This window comes from Coregonus lavaretus (assembly GCF_964263955.1).
Source record: "Coregonus lavaretus genome assembly, contig: HAP1_SCAFFOLD_1120, whole genome shotgun sequence".
In the NCBI taxonomy this organism is placed as follows: Eukaryota; Metazoa; Chordata; class Actinopteri; order Salmoniformes; family Salmonidae; genus Coregonus; species Coregonus lavaretus.
The window spans coordinates 86,643-109,630 of record NW_028162428.1 but is presented as its reverse complement, the minus strand read 5'-3'; the positions used below and the strand labels follow the sequence as shown (position 1 = coordinate 109,630).

Below are 22,988 nucleotides of genomic sequence, written 5' to 3'. Positions count from 1 at the left end.
GCACAGAACGAGCAGTATGGCTGGTGGCATTGTCATGCTGGAGGGTCATGTCAGGATGAGCCTGCAAAGAGGGTACCACATGAGGGAGGAGGATGTCTTCCCTGTAACGCACAGCGTTGAGATTACCTGCAATGACAACAAGCTCAGTCCGATGATGCTGTGACATACCGCCCCAGAGCATGACGGACCCTCCACCTCCAAATCGATCCAGAGTACAGGCCTCGGTGTAACGCTCATTCCTTCGACGATAAACGTGAATCCAACCATCACCCCAGGTGAGACAAAACTGCGACTCGTCAGTGAAGAGCACTTTTTGCCAGTCCTGTCTGATCCAGCGACGGTGGGTTTGTGCCCATAGGCGATGTTGCCGGTGAGGTCTGGTGAAGACCTGCCTTACAACAGGCCTACAAGCCCTCAGTCCAGCCTCTCTCAGCCTATCGCAGACAGTCTGAGCACTGATGGAGGGATTGTGCGTTCCTGGTGTAACTGGGGCAGTTGTTGCCATCCTGTACCTGTCCCACAGGTGTGATGTTCGGATGTACTGATCCTGTGCAGGTGTTGTTACAAGTGGTCTGCCACTGCGAGGACAATCAGCTGTCCGTCCTGTCTCCCTGTAGCACTGTCTTAGGCGTCTCAGTACAGACATCGCAATTTATTGCCCTGGCCACATCTGCAGTCCTCATGCCTAAGGCACGTTCACGCAGATGAGCACAGATCCTGGGCATCTTTCTTTTGGTGTTTTCCAGAGTCAGTAGAAAGGCCTCTTTAGTGTCCTACGTTTTCATAACTGTGACCTTAATTGCCTACCGTCTGTAAGCTGTTAGTGTCTTAACGAGCGTTCCACAGGTGCATGTTCATTAATTGTTTATGGTTCATTGAACAAGCATGGGAAAAAGTGTTTAAACCCTTTACAATGAAGATCTGTGAAGTTATTTGGAATTTTACGAATTATCTTTGAAATACAGGGTCCTGAAAAAGGGACGTCTTTTTTTTTTTTTTTTTTTTTTTATGAACACACACACAGAAGTATTTCACAAATCTTTGTTTAAAAGTGAGCCTATACAACATACACTTTGCATCCCTTGCTAACCTTAGAGCACAGTTTAATAGTGCAAATAAAAAAAAGTATAATTTAAGAATCTTTCCCAGTATCATTGCAGGTTAACAGTTATATACACAACATTTTTTTTAAAGTACAAAATGTAAGGCACAAGTTAAGAGTTTAAGACAGATATTGCATTAAGACAACGTTCCGTTTTGGACAAGAGACTCATTCACTAGCAACACTAGTCGGGCCACAATAGAGGGCGCATCAATAGAATATATATCCATTAAGAAAACTTATAGCTCAAATATTTTAAAAAGACCGATTGGGACACAGAATTCCAACAGAGGTTTGAGAAGCACACCTGGAACAGCAGCAAACAGTCCTTGGGGCGGTTACCCGGACAAAGATTAAGCCTAGTCCTGGATTAAATATCACTTTCAATTGAGAATCTCCATTTAGCATTATTTTTTTGTGCAGGACTAGGCTTAATCTTAGTCCAGGAAACAGCCCCTTTGTGCGTGTGGAAGTGGTTTGTGTTAGGGCTCCATGTGTTCCTGGTCACACGAGGACTCTGACAGACTGCTGAAGAATCCTCCATCCCGGATGGTAATGTTGCCGTCATCATTTTCACAGGTGCTACAGTCAAAGGGTAGGGGGCTGGGGCTCTGGGGGACCCCCGAGTCATGGCCCAGACTTGACGATGTGGTGCTGTATAGGCAGAGGGGAGAGTATGCAAGTACTCAATGAGTAGAAGATCAGAGGTCATTTCGGCTTGCATCATTTCTCTGTCAACAGTTCAGCTGATGTCAACTTCATGCATTTTTTCATGGACAATCATCTCTGTTGTGAGTCAATCAACGGATGTCATTGAAAAACAGTCGCTCAATCAGTAAAATTTCTGACACAAATCTGTACTCTTACCTTTCGCAGTCTGAGTCGAAGTACACCTTGCTGCTCTTCTCTATGGGGAAGCGTGTGCGGTGACAGTCACTACACATTTGGATGGCCTGAGCCACTGTGTAGCGTGTCTGGCCCGAGACACACGCCTCCATCTTGGTCATGCTCAGCTGGGATTGGAGGAACAGGTGCACTCTACTGTCAGACAGCAGCAAGGGGTCCTGGAGGACACTGGGGACGAGGAGATAAAGATTAATTCATTGGATAATTAAGATCATACAACCATCAAGAACGCCATATAAGCCTTTTTTTCAGTTTGTTTTTGAAGTAATCAGTGCTCCATGTAACAAAGTATGGTAGGAAGTTGAGTGAATTGTTATTCTAAGCTCTCTGGTACCTTATGCCAAAGCACTACAACAGGAGAAATGAGGCGAGAAGGAGATCAACATTGTAGTCATCAGTACATAATGTCTTCTGTTTCAAGTATGGAGTGGAGAAAATTAATGAAGTTGACGGTAAAAGCCACTAGATGGCGTTTGGTGCCATAAATCCATGGGTATAGCTTCTTATACAGGGCAAGCAGAGGGTTTACAAAACAAATGTCAAACTAGAGGAAAATCAGAATTCATGCGATGGAATTATATTGCTATTAATTTGAGATTGAGGTCTGCGGCAGCAAATTCTTCCTATTGCACACATGGGGATGACCTACACCACAGATTGATATGGACTCTGCTTGACCGGTAGTGCTGAATGACTAACCCACAATTCATTTTTGGGTTATTAAAACAACTAATTGACCGACGTCGGTTCAATTACATTTAGTGACTTTTTTTTTGTGAGCCCAAAGCGCTGTTTCTCTACAGATATATCAAGTCAGGAACTATGTGGGACGCTGGGCTGAAGGGAGTTGTAGTTTTCATAAAGCAAATATTTAACCTAGTTCAGCGTAGAAACGTGCTAATTTACTAGAATGACCATAACCCATTGCGCCTTTCCCCCCAAACTCAAGACAAATACAGATCTCTGGATGGATTCACTTACACCTGCTATGTTAAGAGAGGAAAGTACACGAGGGACAGTGTGTTCGTGAAAGTATGCCTCATCTACTTTGAAGAACTAGTAAAATGATTCGGTCAGACAGCTCTGCAACATCCGGCAGAGAGCTCTGCAGCATACTTAGGCAGGCTAGCTAAATAGGATGACTGAAGACAGCATATAGATAACGTTAGATTGTCTGGCTGGCTGACTGCTACTGCCTGAGCAGAGATTATTTACTTTTAAGGAATGAAAAATAATAAAGTAATCAAATAAAAAGTAATATTTTATTTCTATTGATGTATACCCAATGTGGAATATTGTCAATGTTTTGGCAATTTAATGTTTACTATTTTTGGCTTTGGAATTTCCATTAAAAAGCTCTAAAATCATTGTAATGTCATTATTTCATTATGTATTTAATGTTTTAAAAAGTAAATCGAAAACCAAAACAGGCCTCAAAAAGAACTAATCGTGCATCAATATTGAACGGATGACCACTTGAGGTTGGAAAATATCTGAGAAACTGACATTGGTTGCATCAGACCCATAGATGGCATATACCTAGATTCTAGCTCATCCCTTCAAGCCTTTTGAACATGCAAACTGGTAGTCATTCATAAGGCTGAGGGTGAGGAATAAACGACACTCACATCTCTAGAAACTCCCGCAGGCCCTCCATCCTCTGGTTGACCTTGTAGGGGTTGTTCAGACTGAAGAAAGGGTTCCAGGGAGGCAGTTTGGGCAACTCTCTGGAAAGGGACAACACAAGACAGTGACTCTCAATGTGGCACTGTCATAGGATGCCAACTTTCCAACAAGTTAGTTCGTCAAATTTCTGCCCTGCTGGAGCTGCCTCAGTCAACTGTAAGTGCTGTTATTGTGAAGTTGAAATATCTAGGAGCAACAACAGCTCAGCCTCGAAGTGGTAGGCCACACAAGCTCACAGAACGGGACCGCCAAGTGCTGAAGCGAGTCTGTCCTCGGTTGCAACACTCATTACAGAGTTCCAAACTGCCTCTGGAAGCAACGTCAGCACAATAAGTTAGTCGGGAGCTTCATTAAAAGGGTTTCCATGGCCGAGCAGCCGCACACAAGCCTAAGATCACGATGCACAATACAAAGCGTCGGCTGGAGTGGTGCAAAGCTCGCTGCCATTGGATTTTGGAGCAGTGGAGTGATAACGTTTCACCATCTGGCAGTCCGACAGACAAACCTGGATGCCAGGATAACGCTACCTGCCCCAATGCATAGTGCCAACTGTAAAGTTTGGTGGAGGAGGAATAATGGTCTGGGCCTTTTTTTCATGGTTCAGTGAAGACAAATCTTAACGCTACAGCATACAAGCACAGACAATTCTGTGCTTCCAACTTTGTGGCAACCGTTTGTGGCAGCATGACAATGCCCCCGTGCAAAAAGCGAGGTCCATACAGAAATAGTTTGTTAAGATCGGTGTGGAAGAACTTGACTGGCCTGCACAGAGCCCTGACCTCAACCCCATCGAATTAATTGGAACGCCGACTGCGAGCCAGACCTAATTCCCACCCCACCAAACATCAGTGCCCGACCTCACTAATGCTTGTGGTCGAATGGAAGCAAGTCCCCGCAGCAATGTTCCTACAATCGTGGAAAGCCTTCCAAGAAGAGAGGAGGCTGTTATAGCAGCAAAGGGGGAGGACCAACTGCATAGGAATGCCCATGATTTTGGAATGAGATGTGCGACAAGCAGGTGTTCACATACTTTTGGTAATGTAGTGTATGTAGAATAGTCAACCCCTGGTAAGGACAACTGCATACTCCGTGTATGCATCATTGCAGCAGGAGTAATCAAATTATGCAGTTAAGAGGGCCTACAGTGAAGTATCCCTATGGATTATACGTACACGAGCATAGTGTTGTCCTGCAGACGCTGCCGGAGCCAAACAAACTCACTGTACCGCCTCCGCACACAAGAAGCCTTCTTCCTAAAACACATGCTATTGGTCTTAACACAGGAAGGAGACACAGGAAGCAGGTATATCATATTAGCAGAGGGTTTATGGCCAATATCACACCACTTCAGATCATCATAAAGTTAGAGGTTGCCAGTAAATACACTCAGCTTCCTCATTCTCTCAGAAGCTGAAGATCAAGTTGAATGATAATGTTAATCAAGTGAAGTGTGCCGTACTACTCACATTTAAACAGACTTCATAGTCGACGTGCGTGTGCCAGAAGTCATCTTTGTGGAACTGTGGATCCCGGACCCAGACACTGACAAACTCCTGCAAAAGCAAGAACAGTGTTGTTTAGAGGGGAAGTGTGTGTGGCATGGGTGTGGTTAATTTCTTTACACAAGAACAATGAAGCCACAGGACAGGAACAGTTTCAGCAGAAATGTTACCCAATCTCTTCAGTCATCCAAAGAAAACCTCTAAATAGTATAGGCAAAATACAAAAACATGAGATTGAGGTTTAATATAGAGTATTAATGTTCACCAGCTCTGCCCTGGTCCTTGACAACAACAGCATGTGCAGGCTTTCTCCAGACCAGCACTAAAACCCATTAATAAAAAGGAGTATTAGCTCTCGGCCAAGAACAAGTCTGCACATCCTATAGCTCTCCAGGAGCAGGATTAGTGAGTCATGACAGATAGGTCTATCACTCACCTGTTTCAGTAGACTGTCAATCTCCATTGTAGACTGGAATCTGAGGGGAAAATGGACAGAACTTAATTCAGTCAATTGGTAAACAGTGAGGCAAGAATGAGGTTAGAACATGTTCCACGCTTTCCTCTAATAACAGTGTTTCTACAGTTATTTTACTGCCAGAGTCAGTTATTACGTAAGACACTCAGAAAAACAGATGCGATGTTTAGTCAGTCAGAGGACACCTTCTCCGGCACACAGAAAGCCTACTCGACTCATTCCAGTACACCTCTAAACTAGGGCTGGGAATTGCCAGGGACCTCGCGATACGATATCACAATACTTAGGTGCCGATACAATATGCATTGCGATTCAATTGCAATTTGGCGTTACAAACATATTGTCTGCTGCAGAGCGACAAGAGAGCATGAGAAATAAAAGCTGAATTTTTGACTCACTATTTAAAATGGAGAACAAGCTATAGGACGAAAAATACCGGAGTTTTAGCGCAGGTACAGCCGCCTAGCACTAGTGAACATTAACTAAACAAATATATTGTTACTTGGAGTCTAAGTATCGATATATCGTCCAAAATAATATTGCAATATGTAACTACATTTTTTCACCCGTCACTAGTCAAAGACGCTCTTGATTAGTCATAAAATCTACATGCACCTGGATAAACCACGTTCATATGCCAGAATCATTTGTCGACTTTCTGTATTCAACACATTACATCCTGATATTCTGTTGCAAACTTGTAACCATGGACGCCAATGTGCGTCTCAACTGGAGTCGGTGGGTTCTCACCAGTCGGGTCAGAAAAGTGCGGTTCAATGCGAGCAGCTGTTCTTAATGTTTTGTACACTCCATGTATTTCAATCATTGAAAAATGTAATGTTCAGTCAATTGAGTTCTATTTGTAGGCTAAACGGTCTAATTTGGCATATATACAGCGGGGAGAACAAGTATTTGATACACTGCCGATTTTGCAGGTTTTCCTACTTACAAAGCATGTAGAGGTCTGTAATTCCAGAAAATCCAGAAAATCACATTGTATGATTTTTAAGTAATTAATTTGCATTTTACTGCATGACATAAGTATTTGATACATCAGAAAAGCAGAACTTAATAGTTGGTACAGAAACCTTCATTTGCAATTACAGAGATCATACGTTTCCTGTAGGTCTTGACCAGGTTTGCACACACTGCAGCAGGGATTTTGGCCCACTCCTCCATACAGACCCTTCCCAGATCCTTCAGGTTTCGGGGCTGTCACTGGGCAATACGGACTTTCAGCTCCCTCCAAAGATTTTCTATTGGGTTCAGGTCTGGAGACTGGCTAGGCCACTCCAGGACCTTGAGGTGCTTCTTACGGAGCCACTCCGTAGTTGCCCTGGCTGTGTGTTTTGGGTTGTTGTCATGCTGGAAGACCCAGCCACGACCAATCTTCAATGCTCTTACTGAGGGAAGGAGGTTGTTGGCCAAGATCTCGTGATACATGGCCCCATCCATCCTCCCCTCAATATGGTGCAGTCGTCCTGTTCCCTTTGCAGAAAAGCATCCCCAAAGAATGAGGTTTCTACCTCCATGCTTCACAGTTGGGATGGTGTTCTTGGGATTGTACTCATCCTTCTTCTTCCTCCAAACACGGCGAGTGGAGTTTAGACCAAAAAGCTCTATTTTTGTCTCATCAGGCCACATGACCTCCTCCCATTCCTCCTCTGGATCATCCAGATGGTCATTGGCAAACTTCAGACGGGCCTAGACATGCGCTGGCTTGAGCAAGGGGACCTTGCGTGCGCTGCAGGATTTTAATCCATGACGGCGTAGTGTGTTACTAATGGTTTTCTTTGAGACTGTGGTCCCAGCTCTCTTCAGGTCATTGACCAGGTCCTGCCGTGTAGTTCTGGGCTGATCCCTCGCCTTCCTCATGATCATTGATGCCACACGAGGTGAGATCTTGCATGGAGCCCCAGACCGAGGGTGATTGGCCGTCATCTTGAACTTCTTCCATTTTCTAATAATTGCGCCAACAGTTGTTGCCTTCTCACCAAGCTGCTTGCCTATTGTCCTGTAGCCCATCCCAGCCTTGTGCAGGTCTACAATTTTATCCCTGATGTCCTTACACAGCTCTCTGGTCTTGGCCATTGTGGAGAGGTTGGAGTCTGTTTGATTGAGTGTGTGGACAGGTGTCTTTTATACAGGTAACGAGTTCAAACAGGTGCAGTTAATACAGGTAATGAGTGGAGAACAGGAGGGCTTCTTAAAGAAAAACTAACAGGTCTGTGAGAGCCGGAATTCTTACTGGTTGGTAGGTGATCAAATACTTATGTCATGCAATAAAATGCAAATTAATTTTGACCTATACATGCTTTGTAAGTAGGAAAACCTGCAAAATCAGCAGTGTATCAAATACTTGTTCTCCCCACTGTGTGTGTATATATATATATATATATACACACACACACACACACAGTGAGGGAAAAAAGTATTTGATCCCCTGCTGATTTTGTACGTTTGCCCACTGACAAAGACATGATCAGTCTATAATTTGAATGGTAAGTTTATTTGAACAGTGAGAGACAAAAAATTTATGAATTGATTTACATATTAATGAGGGAAATAAGTATTTGACCCCTCTGCAAAACATGACTTAGTACTTGGTGGCAATCACAGAGGTCAGACGTTTCTTGTAGTTGGCCACCAGGTTTGCACACATCTCAGGAGGGATTTTGTCCCACTCCTCTTTGCAGATCTTCTCCAAGTCATTAAGGTTTTGAGCCTGACGTTTGGCAAATCGAACATTCAGCTCCCTCCACAGATTTTCTATGGGATTATGGTCTGGAGACTGGCTAGGCCACTCCAGGACCTTAATGTGCTACTTCTTGAGCCACTCCTTTGTTGCCTTGGCTGTGTGTTTTGGGTCATTGTCATGCTGGAATACCCATCCACGACCCATTTTCAATGCCCTGGCTGAGGGAAGGAGGTTCTCACCCAAGATTTGACGGTACATGGCCCCGTCCATCGTCCTTTTGATGCGGTGAAGTTGTCCTGTCCCCTTATCAGAAAAACACCCCCAAAGCATAATGTTTTCACCTCCATGTTTGACGGTGGGGATGGTGGTCATAGGCAGCATTCTTCCTCCAAACACAGCGAGTTGAGTTGATGCCAAAGAGCTCGATTTTGGTCTCATCTGACCACAACACTTTCACCCAGTTCTCCTCTGAATCATTCAGATGTTCATTGGCAAACTTCAGACGGGCTTGTATATGTGCTTTCTTGAGCAGGGGGACCTTGCGGGCGCTGCAGGATTTCAGTCCTTCACGGCATAGTGTGTTACCAATTGTTTTCTTGGTGACTATGGTCCCAGCTGCCTTGAGATCATTGACAAGATCCTCCTGTGTAGTTCTGGGCTGATTCCTCACCGTTCTCATGATCATTGCATCTCCACAAGGTGAGATATTGCATGGAACCCCAGGCCGAGGGAGATTGACAGTTATTTTGCGTTTCTTCCATTTGTGAATAATCGCACCAACGGTTGTCACCTTCTCACTAAGCTGCTTGGCGATGGTCTTGTAGCCCATTCCAGCCTTGTGTAGGTCTACAATCTTGTCCCTGACATCCTTTGAGAGCTCTTTGGTCTTGGCCATGGTGGAGAGTTTGGAATCTGATTGATTGCTTCTGTGGACAGGTGTCTTTTATACAGGTAACAAGCTGAGATTAGGAGCACTCCCTTTAAGAGTGTGCTCCTAATCACAGCTCGTTACCTGTATAAAAGACACCTGGGAGCCAGAAATCTTTCTGATTGAGAGGGGGTCAAACACTTATTTCCCTCATTAAAATGCAAATCAATTTATAACATTTTTTACATGTGTTTTTCTGGATGTTTTTTTTTGTTATTCTGTCTCTCACTGTTCAAATAAACCTACCATTAAAATTATAGACTGATCATTTCTTTGTCAGTGGGCAAACGTACAAAATCAGCAGGGGATCAAATACTTTTTTCCCCTCACTGTATATATATATTTTTCTCTTTTTTTTTTTTCCATGTGTAACGTGTGCAATGATTTGCATTAGAATAAGCTGCCTCAATATTTGCAGCCGTTAGGTGATATCTCTAGGAGCCAATCCGTCAGTACTGTGGAATAATTCTAATGTTAAGGAAATATTTGAATGAAGAAAGCTGATCAGAGCACAGCGCTACTTTTCTTTCGATCGCATCAGTTTCGACATGCTCCAACGACACACTTAGCGAACGTTCTCTCTGCGTGGTGTTTTTGGGAAACACATGTTAAGTCTTCGGCCATTGTAGGACAGATACATTGCTAAAACAGTTCCATCGCTATCAGGAAACTGGGCCCAGATCTGTAAGAGACACAGGGTCACATCCACAGACTGAGCAAATTGAAATATTTGAATACAAATACCATGGCACTATAATTGACTCAAACCTCACCTGGACCCCTAACACAGGAGTCCAGGGGACCACAACAACTACATTTAATTACTAAATATCAGGTCAATCTTTTTTTTTTTTTACATTCTACACATTCTTCGTTCAGTGTTCATGTTCTGTTAGCAAGCCTGGTACAATTAACTATCCACCGCAAACAAAAACTAAACCTGCCAAGTAAAATCAGTGGTGTTAGTTTGGTTAGCTCTGTTCTTGGAGGGCATGGCACGGGCAAGAGTAAGGATTGCCATCAACCTCACACCCCCACTCAAGTCAGGCCACCGATGCGCATCGACGACGTCCCCACAGTGACCATACGCACATATCCCAACCAGAAGCCATGGATTACAGGCAACATCTGGACAGAGCTAAAAGGCTAGAACTCTCGCTGTCAAGGAGCGGGACACTAACCCGGATGCTTATAAGAAATCCCGCTACGCCCTCCGACGAACCATCACACAGGTAAAGCTTCAATACAGGACTGAATCGTACTACACCGGTTCTGATACTCGGATGTGGCAGGGCTTGCAAACCATCACAGATTTCAAAAAGGGAAATCCAGCCGTGAGCTGCCCAGTGACGCGAGCCTACCAGACGCGAGCCTACCTGCCTCTACTCTCTCGCCGAGGCAAGCAACACTGAACCATGCATGGAGAGCACCAGCTGTTCCGGACGACTGATCACGCTCTGCCTAGCCGATGTGAGTAAGACCTTTAAAAACAGATTAACATTCACAAAGCCAGATTACCAGGATGCGTACTCTGAGCATGCGCTGACCAGCTAGCAAGTGTCTACACTGACATTTTTCAACCTCCCTGACCCAGTCTGTAATACCTACATGTTTCAAGAAGACCACCATAGTCCCTGTGTCCAAGAATACCAAGGTAACTGGTCTAAATTACTATCACCCATAGTACTCACATCTGTAGCCATGAAAACGCTTTAAAAAAGGCTGGTCATGGCTCACATTAACACCATCATCCCAGACATCCTGGAACCACTCCAATTCGCATACCGCTCCAACAGATCACACACTCTATACTGCCTTTCCCACTTGGAAAAAAGGAACACCTACATGAGAATGCTGTTCATGGACTACAGCTCAGTGTTCAACACCATAGTATCCTCCAACCTCATCAATAAGCTTAGGACCCTGGGACAGAACTCACTCTGCAACTGGATCCTGGACTTCCTGACATCACCTGGGGGGGGGCGAGGGTCAGCATGGCGGATGTGTTGTTGCCCCCTCAGGGGTGTGTGCTTAGTCTCCTCCTGTACTCCCATGACTGCGTGGCCGCGCACAACGCCAACATCATTAAGTTGACAACGACACAACCGCGGTATAGGCCTGATAACCAATGATGAGACAGCCTAAAGGGAAGAGGTCAGAGACCTGGAAGTGTGGAAAACCTCTCCCTCAATGTCAGCAAGACAAAGGAGCAGGTCGTGGACTAGAGGAAATGGAGGGCTGAGCACGCCCCCATTCACAGCGACAGAGCTGTAGTGCAGCAAGTCAAGAGCTTCAAGTTCCTCGGTGTCCACATCACTAAGGATCTATCATGGTCCAAACACACCAACAGTCGTGAAGGCACGCCTCTTCCCCCTCAGGAGGCTGAAAAGATTTAGCATGGGTCCTCAGATCCTCAAGGTCCACAGCTGCACCGTTGAGAGCATCTTGACTGTCTGCATCATCGCTTGGTATAGCAACAGCTTGGCATCTGATCGCAAGGCGCTACATAGGGCAGCGCGGACGGCCCAGTAGATCACTGGGGGCTGAGCTCCCTGCCACCCAGGACCTCTATACAAGGCTGCATCATAGGACTGCCCTAAGAATTCAGCCACCCAAATCATACTGTGCTTTCTGCTGCCGCACGGCCAGCGGAACCGATGCACTAAGTCTGGAACCAACAGGACCCTGAACAGCTTTTACCCTCAAGCCATAACACTGCTAAATACACTGAACAAAAATATAAAAACTGCAACAATTTCAAAGACTTTACTCAGTTACAGTTCATATAAAAAGGAAATTGAAATATTCATTAGGCCCTAAACTATGGATTTCACATGTGTCATGACTGTCCTGTGAGGATCCAATAGGTCAGATTTGCAATGAATAACTTCAACTAGACCCCCTCTCACCCACAGAGAGGGGGAGGAGGGAACTGTGGGGGTTTGACACCTCACGCCGTTGTAAGTCAAAGGAGAGGAGATCCAGGGTCTCTCTCCAAATTCACAAAGGAATGCACTTTGTCTCCAGAGACCTTTTCCCGCTGAAACTGTAAACACGTTCAAAAGCGAATACTGGAACAATATTACTAACAGAGAATGGTCAGAGGCGATCTATAGAAAAACTAATGTTTTGGTTTTATATTTTGTGATGTGATTAAAAATGTTATAAAAAGGAAATGCTGTAACTTATTAATTACACCCACTACTTGTTCGAAGTTCCCATCCGATGTGTTGTGCATGAAATATGAAAGCATTTTTGTTAAGATAGGGATGTGATTTTAGGAGCCATAAGAGATCATGGTTTTACATAAAACTTTGCACAGTAAGTAGCCATTCCCCGAGATGTCAGATAGAGTGTCACCCCGACGGAACAACCCCTTTCGACCAGAGTGCATAAACGGATTGGTAAAGATATTAACATTTAGACCAGAAAATGTTAAAGAGGCAGCTACACGTTTAAAATGGTTGGAACTTTGAATCTCAACGCGACCTGGAGAGAATAAACTTACCTCCCCGGACAATCACTGGTACAGCTGATTAGCCGTCCTAAGGTTTCTTTGAAAGTGACTATATGTAGGCCCATCCTATTACTCTGCTCAAACCATCGTATTACGCTACTCTCATCACCCCACTGGGGAACCATCGATACCGCTGGCGAGCCCACCTTCAAAGAAGCAACTTCAAGAGCGACGGGAAGAAAAATCAAAATCTGTAGTTTTATTCATAAGTCACCGGATAACAGTAGAAGACTTGTTGGAACTTTTGGACAATCAGAGCTTTACAAGCATGCCGCGAGAAGGCCCAACTCCCTTTGCAGGGCGGTCCTTTCCACCGAGAGATAAACGGCGAACCAGACATTCCATGTAAATTCATTCATGATTTCTTACTCAAAGAGGGCAGCGGTTCGTGTGCAAAGTATATGGGTACTGTAAAAGAGCATAGTTTCTGAATGTATCAAAGTATTATCCCTGTCCCCCTCTCGCTCACTCTCCCCCTTTCCATCTCTTCTTGTTAACAAGCCATGTCATTCCACTAGGGACCGGTTTTCTCCAGTCAATAACCGGTGCAGTGTGTGCATGTTTATCCTGTGTTCCCATTTAATTAGCTAGTAAATAAATAAACCAATTTGTGTAGTACTGATTCATAAGTAAGGCTCTGGTTATGACATTCAGAATGATGATATTTTTTTTATTTAACCAGGTAAGCCAGTTGAGAACAAGTTCTCATTTACAACTGCGACCTGGCCAAGATAAAGCAAAGCGGTGCGATAAAAACAACAGAGTTACATATGGGGTAAAACAAAAAAAAGTCAAAAATACAACAGAAAATATACACTGCTCAAAAAAATAAAGGGAATACTTAAGCAACACAATGCAACTCCAAGTCAATCACACTTCTGTGAAATCAAACTGTCCACTTAGGAATCAACACTGATTGACAATACATTTCACATGCTGTTGTGCAAATGGAATAGACAACAGGTGGAAATTATAGGCAATTAGCAAGACACCACCAATAAAGGACTGGTTTTGCAGGTGGTGACCACAGACCACTTCTCAGTTCCTATGCTTCCTGGCTGATGTTTTGGTCACTTTTGAATGCTGGCGGTGCTTTCACTCTAGTGGTAGCATGAGACGGAGTCTACAACCCACACAAGTGGCTCAGGTAGTGCAGCTCATCCAGGATGGCACATCAATGCGAGCTGTGGCAAGAAGGTTTGCTGTGTCTGTCAGCGTAGTGTCCAGAGCATGGAGGCGCTTCCAGGAGACAGGCCAGTACATCAGGAGACGTGGAGGAGGCCGTAGGAGGGCAACAACCCAGCAGCAGGACTGCTACCTCCGCCTTTGTGCAAGGAGGAGCAGGAGGAGCACTGCCAGAGCCCTGCAAAATGACCTCCAGCAGGCCACAAACGTGCATGTGTCTGCTCAAACGGTCAGAAACAGACTCCATGAGGGTGGTATGAGGGCCCGACATGCACAGGTGGGGGTTGTGCTTACAGCCCAACACCGTGCAGGACGTTTGGCATTTGCCAGAGAACACCAAGATTGGCAAATTCGCCACTGGCGCCCTGTGCTCTTCACAGATGAAAGCAGGTTCACACTGAGCACGTGACAGAGTCTGGAGACGCCATGGAGAACGTTCTGCTGCCTGCAACATCCTCCAGCATGACCAGTTTGGCGGTGGGTCAGTCATGGTGTGGGGTGGCATTTCTTTGGGGGGGCCGCACAGCCCTCCATGTGCTCGCCAGAGGTAGCCCGACTGCCATTAGGTACCAAGATGAGATCCTCAGACCCCTTGTGAGACCATATGCTGGTGCGGTTGGCCCTGGGTTCCTCCTAATGCAAGACAATGCTAGACCTCATGTGGCTGGAGTGTGTCAGCAGTTCCTGCAAGAGGAAGGCATTGATGCTATGGACTGGCCCGCCCGTTCCCCAGACCTGAATCCAATTGAGCACATCTGGGACATCATGTCTCGCTCAATCCACCAACGCCACGTTGCACCACAGACTGTCCAGGAGTTGGTGGATGCTTTAGTCTAGGTCTGGGAGGAGATCCCTCAGGAGACCATCCGCCACCTCATCAGGAGCATGCCCAGGCGTTGTAGGGAGGTCATATAGGCACGTGGAGGCCACACACACACTACTGAGCCTCATTTTGACTTGTTTTAAGGACATTACATCAAAGTTGGATCAGCCTGTAGTGTGGTTTTCCACTTTAATTTTGAGGGTGACTCCAAATCCAGACCTCCATGGGTTGATAAATTTGATTTCCATTGATGATTTTGTTGTCAGCACATTCAACTATGTAAAGAAAATTATCCATTATTTCATTCATTCAGATCTAGGATGTGTTATTTTAGTGTTCCCTTAATTTTTTTGAGCAGTGTATATACAGTGTGTGCAAATGTAGCAAGTTATGGAGGTAAGGCAATAAATAGGCTAAAGTGCAAAATAATTACAATTAGTATTAACACTGGAATGATAGATGTGCAAGAGATGATGTGCAAATAGAGATACTGGGGTGCAAATGAGAAAAATAGATAACAATATGGGGATGAGGTAGTTGGGTGGGCTAATTTCAGATGGGCTGTGTACAGGTGCAGTGATCGGTAAGGTGCTCTGACAACTGATGCTTAAAGTTAGTGAGGGAGATAAGTCTCCAGCTTCAGAGATTTTTGCAGTTCGTTCCAGTCATTGGCAGCAGAGAACTGGAAGGAATGGCGGCCAAAGGAGGTGTTGGCTTTGGGGATGACCAGTGAGATATACCTGCTGGAGCGCATACTACGGGTGGGTGTTGCTATGGTGACCAGTGAGCTAAGGTAAGGCGGGGATTTGCCTAGCAGTGATTTATAGATGGCCTGGAGCCAGTGGGTTTGGCGACAAATATGTAGTGAGGACCAGCCAACAAGAGCGTACAGGTCACAGTGGTGGGTAGTATATGGGGCTTTGGTGACAAAACGGATGGCACTGTGATAGACTACATCCAATTTGCTGAGTAGAGTGTTGGAGGCTATTTTGTAAATGACATCGCCGAAGTCAAGGATCGGTAGGATAGTCAGTTTTACGAGGGCATGTTTGGCATCATGAGTGAAGGAGGCTTTGTTGCGAAATAGGAAGCTGATTCTAGATTGAACTTTTGATTGGAGATGCTTAATGTGAGTCTGGAAGGAGAGTTTACAGTCTAACCAGACACCTACACAGTAAATTCCATAGTGTTAAATATGCAGTGTCAAAGTACATTGACTCTTACAGAGTTATTACTACAACAGTTGGAGTAAGATACCGCCCAGTGTTGGTGAAAAAGTACGTTGTTAAAAGACGCAGTGTCAGACGTACTCTGGAAAGCTCCGCCCACCTACGACTCGTCTCAAACGGACCACACATTTTCACGGCGCCATTTTCTTCATGTGGAATGACTGCGGTAAGTTTCTCCTAAGCGACTATACACACATTATTTGTCATTTTAACAGAAGCAGCATTTAAGAATTACTTTATATCGTTGCTAACAGTGCACTCTAGTTGGTTTTAGGTCTTAAAATGTCGAATTTTAAAAAGGCTAACGTTAACATGTTGTGACTGACTTCTGTCCAGTCCATGTGCCAGCAGTATTAAGCTAACGTTAATTAACATTAACTGACGAACATAACGTTCAAACTAGACAATGTCAGCCCGATTTATTGTAAGTTATGTTAATACAACGTGGAGGGGGGATTGTGTACTTCTTGTTAACGTTCAGATATTACAGGAACATAGCAAAGACTAAGGGGAGTTGGCTAAACTAGCTACAGTTAGCTACGTTAGCTTGACTGGCTAACTATGTGCGGGTGGCATGGATTTATTATGTTAACGGCGGGTAGACATTAACCTTGGACACTGCTTAAGCGGTGTGCCTTTATTTTTTTCCTGGATATTATACAAAATGACTTTCGGGTTTCAAAGCAGCAGCAGTACTGTTAAAATACTTAAGCACTATCTTAGCACACACTTATGGTGTAACGTTTAGCTAACATTATTCAATTCAATGTTATTTATATTGTCAAATCATAACAAGAGTTATCTCAAGACACTTTACAGACAGAGTAGGTCTAGACCACACTCTATAATATACCAAGACCCAACAATTGCAGTAATTGTGCGGGCAAGGCGGTAACATTAATGTTACAAGGATGAAAATCAGACGTTATCCTTTTTAATGTGTTTGACAGTAACTTCAATTTAACTGGCCATTTCTGCAAAAGTGCTGATCATTTCTCAGCACTTTGGTGGCTTGAAACAATATTTTTTCTTATATTTGAGGAAATACTGCTAAAATAAGACCATCAACTTTTTAACTGTGAGAAATTGTACTGATACTATTTGCAGGGAGCATGCTGCTTAAAGCTAAACTTGGAGATGTCCAAAAATTTGTCAGAATAACTGAGCCAAATCTGAAAGACTTTTTGATTGCAGGTAAGAATTTGACAATGTTAGTAATAACTGTCTGAATTTAGCTGTTTAAAATTGATATACTGGAATATTCCTAAAATGATGGGACATGTTAAGTTCTCAGGTTTTTGGAACTGGTCCATTTTTGTACGTCTAAATTTCTTCTGTTTTGCCCTTGGTAACTACACTTTAATTGTGGATGCATTGCTTAAGGTATAGTTATGATGCTACAAAAAAAAACATTTTAATCACTTAATAGTGTTTGTTTAAAACCTATTTTATAGGGTAAGGTAGGTGTACACAGTGAAATTATTATATAAATAATGATTTACTTTTGTTTACACAAGCTTTTATCCCTGTTTTTTCTAGCATTTGCAAAGTTTGGTTTCCCAGCTGTAACAGAAGGTGTGAAAATTGTTGACAGTTCAGGGACTGAATTGGATGATGATGTTTTTGAGGATATTATAAAGGATCCCTCAACTGGGGTGCTAACCATCAAATATGACTCAGGTTTGTTTCAGTTAATTAGACTAATTAATGAATACGTTATTTCTTTGTTTTATGAAGTTCATGGTGTCTATTAAATAAGTGTCTTAGATTATGAGGGAACTATATATAATTATTTTTCTTCTAAAAATCATGGTTAGAATCTGTCTCCATGGTGGCCTCTTCTGAGCAATCCCAACCATCATCCCTTGATACCTTGGACTCTGAGGATACAGTCATTATTTCAGATAGCCCCTCCAGAAAACGCCAGAGGCTGGATACAGAAGGCAAGCAAGTAAGACAATTCTGACATTTTAAATTCTGTTCTTGAATCTGTTCTCAGAGAATTAAAATTACATTAATATACATTGTAAATTACATGGTTTCAAAACATTTTTGAAGTCCTGATTAGGGATGTCCCGATCAAGTTTTTTTAAGCGCCCTATCCGATTAAAAAAAGTATCTGCTGATATTGAGTCCTGATCAGATACTTTTATTTATTTATTGATAATACAGTGCACACTTCGAGTACATTCAAGTTATTGTCGCTGTCTGGAGGGAGTTTCTTACCATTATTGGCTTTTTCATTGGATTTTTGTAGCACTTGCAATCTTTGAGATTGGATCGGGACATCCTCTGACATCATATTAGTTTATTTCCAGTTTATTTGCAGTGGACATAACATGCAGAATTGTTATGCATTTTGTTTTAAGTTGGTGGAATCAGCTCTTACCAACAAAACCGGTGGGGAACGTATAATAAATGAATACAACCGAACCAAGTCCTTGACGGATGAAACAAGACGCAAAATGGTGAACATGCTGGCAGCTGACATGACAGAAAAGAATGGGTAATTTGTTAATAGTCCTTGTGTTCTCAATCTGTAAATCTAAATCTGAATCTAAGTGAATATGACTGCACAATCCTTTCTTCTTCAATTTTGCAGTACATCTCCACCCAGACAGGTGAAAGAAATGTATGCCAAAGGAATAGTGACCTTATTCCCGTACCTCAGTGACCCATTCTCTAAGAATGGCTATGTGAGTTGCACACAGTAATAGTTGTAATGTTAAATGCTATTGGAAGTTTTTGAATCCTACCAGACCATGTTGTTTTCAATGAAGTATCCATTTTTGTTATCCTTTCATCCTTCAAGGAGCATTATTATGATGGCGAGAGTGGAACTGGGTACTTGGCCTGGAGGATTAAAACTATTCAGAGAGGCACCGCCAAAGACAGGCGATCATCATTCGGAGGTAATACTGGAAAATGTATGGAACAAAACAGTTGCTAGATCAATAATTGCATTTGTTGCACTATTTCTCAGACATATAGTATAATGTGTAACTACATCCTTAAATTCTGCTAGCTCCCTCCCTCTTAGCAAATTTAAAGAAAATATGCATCAGAGACCTACAAAGGACTGTGACATAAGGGGGGGTTGCCTCGACACTGACTGGTCGAGGCAACCCCTGGCAAACTGGCCTTGCAAACTTTAGGGTGATTTAAACCAGTAGATGGCATTTTCATACATTTTTCAACCCACAAACTGCAGATTTCATAAATTGTGAAGAAATAATGTCAATATTAACACCAGCATTGATGCAGGGATCCACACTAACTTTTTGTCTTGGTTGCACTTGTGCGCCTAACTTTTTTATTTAGGTGCACCAGCACAAAATGTAGGTGCACCCAAATTTTTTCCTTGCGTCGCCATTAACGCCACAATTTCAAGGTCACCTTTTTATCACGCTCCATATACATTCATATATATCATGTAACCACCCCCCCCCTTTGCTGTCCTCTGCCCCTCAGATGGCCAACACCTGTAATTTGGCCTTCTTCCCATTTGGCCTTGGCTAAACCAGCTTGCCACACTCCCTAGCATCAAACATATCATTCATATCATTTAGTTTACAGCTCAAAAAGTATATTTTACAGTGGAGTACTTCCTTTAAAAGTTAGCCAGGCTACTAAAACTTTTGACATGATTGAAATTTTCCCGTGTTGTGTAGAATCAGCCAAAGGATCAACTGGTGAAGACATGTCTGGAGGACCGACTGTCAGACGAGAATCCCAGTTTGTTCCAGAGACTGCCCTGACTGATGATGAGTGCAACAAAGCAATCTCACTGATGAAACATTCTGCTGATGCAGACACAATCAAGAAGAAAATGGAACTGACGTTTGTGTATCGCCGCAAAATGATCCTCGACCCCCAGCAGTCAAGCAACATACTGTCTGAGTTTCCACGTTTTAAAGACGTCAAAAGCTTGGTAATTATGTTATTTTGAAAATACTATGACAAGTGAATTGTTTTGTAAGACATTGTAGTGATACTAGCTAGCTAAACTAGCACGCAATACAATTTGATTGGCTGTCAAATAACTGAAATTGTCACCAACACCACCCCACTCCAGGTTGAACAGGATTTTGTTCTAATGTTCGGAGAGGATACCTCAAGCAAGCTTCTGGAAAGGTGGCCGGTCACGTTCAAGAAAAAGATCATCAAACAATGCAGAAAGCTTCCATCCACAAGTGAGCTTGAAGAACTCTTGCTGGCAGCTGATCCTCCTGAGGATGGCACTGAATTGGATGTTGACTTTGGTAAGATGCTTGTAAGCCTACCTTTTGTGTTGTATTGCAATATCAACATTATGTGTAAACATTTAAATATCAACATAATACTAAGAAGCTGGATCTGTGAAAGATTTACGAGTACGTTCTGTAGCAGTATATTGAACAAAACTTTTGAGATTTGACTCAGCCCTGTGGATGTTTTAGTTAGAGAACTTCTTGTGATGTAGAACTGCTGTCTGTCTGGGGGGTCTTTTGTAAAGAAAACAACGTAACTGAAGTGTGTTAACATTGAACTTGTGTTGTTACAGGTTGGGACAGTGATCTGTCATCGGTTTTACTGCTTATACACCTGATTCCACCCTCCGCTCAGGGTCGGAAGAGACCAGGAAAGGTTTCCGCATCCCAAGCAGAGAAACATCTTGTGGTATTCAAGAAGGTTTGTATTTTTTCTAATTTGTGGTATGAACACCTAATATTAGGCTACAAGTATTCATTCAATATTCATATTCAATAAGAGTAGTGTATTGGCTCTTTCTGCATATTCTACAACTACTTGGCCATTAACTACAGTTTTCCCTCATTTGTCTTCGCAGACCGGAACAAACATTCAAGAGCATCTCGATGCCATCACTACTAGCGCTCAGCCCTATCTCCTAGCTGTTGGAGTTAAGAAGAATGCAATCCACCAGTTCTTCATCATTATCGACAAGAATGCCATACCTTGCAGGTCAACCTCTTCTCTTGTTGCTTTTGACGAACTATTTAAGGCACATTTTGTGTTTGGCACATCCTACAACACCATGCTCCACAACATGTACACTTTCATCCAAACTACAGTGTACAGCATCGATGCTGGCAAGGTCAAAGAGAGCCCTCGTGTTGCTGAAATCAGGGCGAGGTTACTTCATTAGTGCTTGAAGTTTCTCCTCGAACATGAAGTGTTTTGTTTGTCAGGCTGAGTTATCGAGTTCAAATATGCTTGTTAGGCATTTACGATTAGTTCACGGTTACTTGCCTGGAAAAAATCTCCGGCTTAAATGTGCTCAGACTGGATGTGGCTGTGCGTTTGGTACGTTTTCTGGTTTTAGGAAACATTTAAACACAAAACACACTGAGTATATTGACCAACAGGTTGACCCTGATGTTTATTTAAGCAGCATTGGAGAGGCAGTGACCACTAATGTAGAGGAGACAGCTACAACGTCACGGACAGTTAATGAACACGAGGTAGCCACATCTACTCTGTTGAAAAAGTCCAACAGGAGCACTCTAGATATGTGTGCCTCTGCTGTTGCACAACTAAAAGCAGCTGGATTAAGTCAATCTACTGTAAATAGTTTTGTTTCCTCCATGGAAGAAGTGTTTTTTGAGATTCAAAGTCAAGCTACAGATGCAGCTTTGCAGTGCTTATCTCCACAGGAAACTGAAAATAAGAACAGAATAGAACAATCTTTGCAAAAGTTGGAAAACCCTTTCACACCCTTAAATTCAGAAGCTAAACGAAATAAACACTTCAAAGAGAAATGGGGAATCGTAGAACCTGTTGAAAAGGTGCTTGGCACAAGATTTGACAGCAGAAGAAACAAAACAACTGGGACATACGATCAGGTCGTTGTAACTGACAAGTTTGCATATATTCCTATTTTAGAAACACTAAAGGCCATTTTTCAAAACCCAGAACTTGCAGACATGTTCAAGCCCAGGCACATGCCCAAGGAAGGTGTGTATGCAGACTTGAGAGATGCCGCCTATTTAAAAAAAAGTCCCTTATTCTCTATAGAAAAAGATGCCATACAGATCCAGCTATTTTATGACGACTTTGAAACAGCAAACCCCTTGGGGTCTAAAAAGGGTATACACAAATTAGGTGCTATATACTTTACATTAAGGAATTTTCCCCCAATCTTTAATTCATCATTGATAAATATTCATTTGGGTGCTCTTTTCCATGCGCAGGACATCAAGCGTTATGGTTTTAATTTGATACTTGAGCCACTTGTCAGTGATCTTAAAGTACTCGAGACAGAGGGACTTAAAGTTCCCAGATTGAAAGATGTGATTCACGGTACCATAGTTCAGGTCACTGGTGATAATCTTGGGTTGCATGGTTTATTTGGCTTTGTGGAGTCATTTGGGGCAAGGTATTGTTGTCGTTTCTGTCTCCTTGAGAAAGATTGTTTTCAAACTGTGTTCTGTGAAGATGATCCAAAAGTTGTACTACGAACTATCGAGATGCACAAACTGCACTGTCAAACTTTACAAACAGATCCTACACTACCTCATATCTATGGTGTCAAACGCATTTGTCTGCTGAATTCACTACAGTATTTTAATACAGCCAACAATTTTTCTGTAGATATAATGCACGATATTTTAGAAGGAGTTGCTCAGTTTGAAGTCAAACTTGTCCTGCAGTACATTAAGGAAAACTTCCTAAATGCTGAACAACTGGCTGGTAGAATACATGCTTTTGACTATGGATACAATCAGCAGCGAAACCGTCCACCTAGAGTAAAGTTGTTTGATGGAAGTAATGATTTGGGGTTGAATGCTATACAGTCTTGGTGCTTATTACGTAATATGCCTTTGCTATTTGGTGATTTAATACAGTCAGATGACCAGCACTGGCATCTTCTACTTTTGCTTCTACACATTGTTAACATTGTATTTTCCCCAGTCCTTACAGAAGGCATGACCATTTA

General features: G+C 43.0%; 1 protein-coding gene and 1 long non-coding RNA gene across 2 annotated transcripts in view; one reads left to right on the top strand and one right to left on the bottom strand.

Annotated features, from left to right (window-relative positions):
• Positions 1-1,032: 1,032 nt before the first annotated feature.
• The window catches only part of LOC311119269 (sorting nexin-10B-like), a 28,784-nt gene continuing 6,828 nt past the window's right edge, over positions 1,033-22,988 (bottom strand). Inside the window, exons 2-7 of the mRNA XM_084193991.1 lie at positions 5,633-5,672; positions 5,161-5,247; positions 4,867-4,967; positions 3,637-3,735; positions 1,970-2,176; positions 1,033-1,756 (exon numbers count right to left, since the gene is read on the bottom strand). Coding sequence (XP_084050117.1) covers positions 1,585-1,756; positions 1,970-2,176; positions 3,637-3,735; positions 4,867-4,967; positions 5,161-5,247; positions 5,633-5,659 — 693 coding nt within the window. The 5' untranslated portion in view covers positions 5,660-5,672 and the 3' untranslated portion in view covers positions 1,033-1,584. The remainder of the gene's footprint in view (positions 1,757-1,969; positions 2,177-3,636; positions 3,736-4,866; positions 4,968-5,160; positions 5,248-5,632; positions 5,673-22,988) is intronic.
• On the top strand, positions 17,616-19,807 carry LOC311119270. The gene is made up of 6 exons (XR_014611930.1): positions 17,616-17,731; positions 17,869-18,002; positions 18,421-18,557; positions 18,654-18,747; positions 18,864-18,963; positions 19,723-19,807. It is a non-coding gene; the product is annotated as an uncharacterized lncRNA (long non-coding RNA).